The sequence below is a fragment of the Cuculus canorus genome, chromosome 1 (assembly GCF_017976375.1).
Source record: "Cuculus canorus isolate bCucCan1 chromosome 1, bCucCan1.pri, whole genome shotgun sequence".
Lineage (NCBI taxonomy): Eukaryota > Metazoa > Chordata > Aves > Cuculiformes > Cuculidae > Cuculus > Cuculus canorus.
In genome coordinates this window covers 24,080,912-24,086,911 of record NC_071401.1, presented here as the reverse complement: position 1 = coordinate 24,086,911, position 6,000 = coordinate 24,080,912, and the positions used below count along the sequence as shown (strand labels likewise).

General features: G+C 40.2%; 1 protein-coding gene across 1 annotated transcript in view; it reads right to left on the bottom strand.

The window, feature by feature from the left end:
- Positions 1-410: 410 nt before the first annotated feature.
- The window catches only part of KL (klotho), a 52,466-nt gene continuing 46,876 nt past the window's right edge, over positions 411-6,000 (bottom strand). Inside the window, exon 5 of the mRNA XM_009566543.2 lies at positions 411-4,780. Within this exon, the coding sequence (XP_009564838.2) occupies positions 4,443-4,780 (338 nt within the window). The 3' untranslated portion in view covers positions 411-4,442. The remainder of the gene's footprint in view (positions 4,781-6,000) is intronic.

Below are 6,000 nucleotides of genomic sequence, written 5' to 3'. Positions count from 1 at the left end.
GTATTTTCCCTGGCTTCTCTCTGCTGTGCTGGCTCCCTTTTGCCAGTCTTTCACAAACATACAAAACATCACAAAATAATAGCCAGCAAAATGTCAGCACTCACAAGTGAATTAGCTGTAGGCTATTGCTACTTCAGCTTTCTGGTTTCTTAACCATCTTAATTTTCTCAGAACAGTTTGATGGAGAGTGGTGTTCCTGATCTACTCACAAAACAAAATAAAAGCCTCTGATGTGTTGGACTCTGCCACTTTTATCTCTCCTCATTACTCTTTCTTTTTCCAAACTCTTAAAGAGAATGGGCTCAACTGGCCAGCATCAGCCATAGCCTTGTGATGGCTGGCAAGCTGTGGTTTCGCAGTCCACAAGTGGCACATCAAAGATGAGAAGAGCTTTCTTTCCCCTTTCTTTTCCTCCTATTCTCGGCTTTGCATGAGTGAAGAAGGAACAAGACTGAACTTTCTCAGTTGAATCTGAAATCTATCATGTAAACTGACTTCTTTGCCCTTGACAAGGACATTTTCACCTAATAGGTTTTTGAAAGGAGGATCAACAGATCAAGTTTTCTAAGTGACTCAGAAGTAACCGAATATGATGCAAGAAGAAAAGTGAACGGCAAGTTGTGTCTTGAAAATGCTGACAATTATATGACCACTGTCCCATTCATTAGTCTTGTCCCTTTCAGCACCCACTTCCTTTAACCTTGACATTTACTTTCCTTAGGATGTTTAACAAGGATAACAAAAACTGACTGCTTAGTGCCACAGCTACGCTGACAAAGTCCTTTAAGCCTCTGAGTAACTCTGCTGGAAGAGAACAGCTCTTAAATTTATTGCAGTGTTACTATGGAATAAGCTATTGCAACAAAAGACACTTACATTGGTGTGGTAACTTCCCCAGGCTTTTTAAGTAGTCACTCTAAAAAAAAAACAACCAACAAAAATTCAAAGAAACAAACCCCTTCCAAAGCTCCAGGTCTACTGGAAAAACGTCTGTTTGGACACAGGGCCCAGAAACCTCCAACAAAAGTTTCAGTTATTTATAAAGCACTGAAAAACCAAACAGCAACACAAACTCACTCCAGAGTTACCATAACAGTCTCCTCTAAGATATTCTCTAATTCATGTTGCAAACAGAGAGACTTGCCAGATTAAACAGTAAGATCTTATTACAACTTGTTACATACAGTATCTTTATTTCAATTCTGAGATTGTTATAAAAACAATATAACATTCATTCTTTCATTTAGCAAAGACATCATTTCCAGAGTCACACTGCACAATCTTTTCAGGAAATAAAACAGCAGCTTTGCACTTCTGTCACAAAAATATGTTGAATAAAAATATAATTTTTGTATTTTACAACATGTTTGATCTGGAGCACTGAGCAAGCTGGCAACAACATTTAATTCTAGAAGCACAGTTAAAATCGAGAAAGTAGCCTGCATATCATATGGCACATAGCATCCGTTACATGCAGACTACGGTTGCTCTTCAGAAAATAAAGTACCATCCTGCCCTGAGCTGTCTTTGCAGTCCAAGTATGGAGTTCCCTCTGCTCAAAGTCCTTGCTACTCTAGATGCACAGATGGTGACGGGGAGGTGTGATTGTTGCTCACACATGGGTATCAAACCCAAGAACTGCCCCACAACCCACAGCCTGATCACAGGAGGTGATGACTGCATCCATTCGCATCAGCACACCACAATTCTTTTTGTACAGGTACCTAAACTTTGCCTATTCACAGATACTTTTTTGCTAGTGCTTTTTCAAGAAGATTGACAAATTCATGCTGACCTCTGATTACATAAAATGAATTCCCACGGCAAAACCATACCATTATCTATCAGAATAGCCTATATTTTCCCTGGTTCATCACTGTGCAATTAATTTGCTAAGAGCTATACATTGCTGTGCACAAGCAGCACTGAAGGCAGACCGCTTAGAAGACTTTGGAACTTGAGCCAGTCGCTACTCTGCAGTGATATTTAAAAACTCTCCTGAAAGGACTTGCGCCAAAGGCTGTGTTACTTCTACGGGCCATGGCACCATGGGTGGATGTGCTGCTTCACAGCAACAAATCCCAATTTACCTACAAATTAGATATCCAGCTGGTGCCATCTGCCTGCCGGCGGATACATATCACCCAGCCTCTACAGGAAGAGCCTGCAGTGTCTCGTCCATGCTCAGACTGCTGTTTTACACATTGCACTGGAGCTGGGCCATCAAAGAGCAGAGGACAGGAACTGGATGGTTAGAGCTTAGTGAAGTGTCAGGAAGGGCCAGTGCCCAACAGCATGGCACCCATGCTCTTGCCCTGCCCAGGCTCCCTAACCCCTCAAAACCAGGGGAAGCACGGACACTCAGCTTCTCGGACTCTTTGTCTGAGAACAGCAAAACAATTCTAACATAGATACATGCACACACGTAGCATACAAGTTAGGTACAACCTGGCTACAGTTTGTATTAAATGAATGCCACTTTTTGTTATGTATTGTGAAGGCATCTGACTACTGGAGCAATGTATTACAAGGTGAATCATTACCATGCCATGGAGAAAGCCATTTGGCATTTCACATATTCACTGAGAGCTATTTCTTTGAAATCCACACTGCACTGGGCACCAATGCATAAATATACAGCAGTTTAAATTGCTATTCTTCAGCAAGTCCTATCAGGCTATAAATTATTTTTATACATTTTTAATCCTTCGTCATTTACCCTGAATTTTTCACTATCAAGATATGCATTACTGCAAAAAAGATTTTAAGGCTGGAACTAGAGGTCAAATATATTAATCATTATGGCAAGATACTAATTCTTCTCTATTTCTATAGATCATTTAAGAAAAAATATAATCTTAAGTTATAAATGAAAATCATATTTCATATGTAAATTTTAATTTACAGTATAGAATCACAGAATCATAGAGTACTCAGGTTGAAAAGAACCCTGGGAGGTCATTTAGTCATCTACTAGCCATCTAGTAGATAAACATCATATTTAATACAGCATAATCAGCTTCAGTAGATAAATAATTCTTAACTAACACAGAGCACATTTCCCTTAAAATATTCTTTCCAGTGTCTGACATTATTTACATAGTAATAAAAATACAATTACAACTGAAGGTGATGCAAGTCTAGAGTTAGAGAGCGGAGCAAAATGATCTCATTGCTTTATACTGAGGACACTCCTAATGTAGTGATTCATGAGGCAGGCAAAATAATGTGCAGGTTTTTTCCATTCTCTGTTTCTACTAATAAACAATGTTGCTAATATCCTGCTTATTTATCTTGCTGAGTGAAAAATGAGAGGCGTGCAGAGGTTCAGCAACACTTGTGGATGAAATGCTGCTAGGGCCAGAGCCAGTTGCTCAAAGGACATCCTCCAGCCAACCTGGAAGATGTTTGGACCAGCAGCTCCCATATTTCAGACCCTGGCGATAGCAGCAATAAAGTGCTAGATTATTGCATCAAAATGGTGGGATTTAAAGTCTCCACAATCAACACAAATGGCATGCAGATTGCATCTTACTAGCTTACCCACAAGTTTCCAGCAGGTAAGTAGCCAGGCAGCATCACAGTGCCAGCTGTGTGCAATGGGTGCCCCTGCTCTGCCCATGGACACACAGATTTCTGACAACTGAGACAGCAAAGACATTCCAGTTCCTGCTCTCTGTTATTTACTGAGCAAATCAAAGAGAAGCCCTTTCACCCTCCCTATCTCTTCCCATCAGCCATCATGACCCCTGTCATCCCCGGACATACCCCTGCTTCTCTCCCAACTGAGAAGACACAGTTCCTTTAGCTGAAGTTCTGTGATGATATCTCAAAGTCAGATGCAGCCGTCAGCAACCTGAGTAGTAGTTAACTGATTTATCAAGAGCTCCCAGCATCACAGATTCATGTCTCCCAGTCACTTCCCCAACTCGCTGGAGTATCCTTTCCTCCAGCGCTGCTTTGTGCAATTCTCTTCCATCTCTGCTCAGTCACATTCCTTCCTCCAGTCAGTTGTTGTCTCTGATCATGCAACATCAACATTAAATCCTTATTTGGAAAAGTAAACCATTTTGGTTTACCCCGATCTTCTCTTGGATAATTTGACACTGAGGTTTTTCCATCACTCCATGTCTTTTAAATATGCTTGTACATGTCCAACTCAGTGAGGAAATACTGAGGAGAGGAAAGCTCAGGACCAGGTCCCATCGAAGCTTGTGAGGTGACCTCAACTACAAGAATTAAGGAATGGTCATAAACCAGAGAAAACTATTTCTGGAAGCCATATGCTACCAAGCACTCCTTGGTGTCAATCTTCTGCAGTAACAGGCAATGTAAATGCCTTCCTAGTGCTGAAGCAATCACAACATCGTGCACTCTTGCTTCAGATTTCCCAAGCAGAAGCAAGAGGAAGGGCAGTGAGTGATGTATTCAAAGGGGCAGCTTTATTTATACCTTCTTTCTACCCTCTTGGAGTAGTAAGTAATGAAAAATATAGTAACAATAAAACCAACAAATATGAAAGAGACAAAGACTAATAATGATTTCCTGGTTCGGAAGAAGTGGCATTCAGGACACGAGGCAATCTCTTCTGGGCACATCACCTCAGGACTTTCAGGACCAGGAAAACCATTATTGCTAATTATTTCCCTGTAATGTTTCATAGAAGGCTTTGGTTCATATTGATTTGCAACATAACTGTAGAGACCATATTTAGGAGCAGTCTTGTCATTAAAAGAATAGACAAAATATCCTTGCAGGTTAATGTTATCCAAGGTGTAGGCTGGAAAAAAAAAAAAAAAAAAAAAAAAATTAACCAACAAAGGGTTGAAGTAATTAATCAACGTCACTTCAGCATTCAAGAGCAGTACCATATGTCAATATATAAAACAGGGGCAAGGTGATATTAAACTGACCCCTGCACTTCTCTTTCCAAAAATAAGGTAAGACACACATATGTCTGTGAAATGTTTGTCATAACAAGTAAGAATCTGTCAGCCACTGCCAGACAGTGTGATCTCTGAGTATCCTGCATTTTATTTCTTTATGCTTGGTAAACACAGTTGTGAGTACACGACTGTATTTAATGATCAGCATGGAGCCTACCGTGAAAACATGGCTTTCCCTTTTATGCATGACAGAATACAGATTTGGGTTTTCCTGCACCTGGATTTCTGCAGCCAATTTCTCTGACTTTTCCTTCTCTCTTGCAGACCACCTCCTGATGTGGACAGCCAAGAGACAAAGGGTATCAGGCTGCACTTCTCACAAGCAAAGGCACAATGACACCAGAAAGAGATGTGCCCATGTTAAGGCCGTGTACTGGGATATCAAGGTGCAAATGGAAGGGTTATGCAAGTCATAGTCCTCTCTTTTTGTTGACCAGAGTTTCTGATCTCAGATGACCTCTATTAGTCTTTACTGAGAACCAAGTTCACAATCCATACTGCTAACTTAGCTACAGGAAGAGATACAGCAGCTGGAGTTTAACCTTGACCCCTCAGTCCTGCTTGAAAAAAAACAATCAATCAACAGCAGTAAGCCCAAATTGTAGTACTTATCCTCCAAAATCACTATTTTTAACAAATTAAAGCAACATCTTCTAGCAGGTGAATACAGGACTGAAAGATAACAATTGCTAAATTTTCATATGCCTCTGGAAACAATTTCTGCAGGCACATGCAAGACATTTAGCACCTCTAGCCTACTTTTTACGTGTAAAATGAAGTAATATTTACATGCCCTCTTATAGAGATGCTACCCAGGACAGTTTGTGTTTGTAAAACTGCATGTGGATTTAATGGTGTTACATAGTTTCTGCTGTTCTTTGTTTTCAAGTGTCAAAAATATACTTAGTGTACAAAGCTCTTAAAAATATAATTTTAGTCCAAAGGGTCCCGTACTGTATTCGTGAATCATTTATCTGCACAAATCTGCAACAGTGCAGGTAAGCAACATTATATGCACAAATGCTGTCACATGAAATCCCTGAAACCAGGTGGA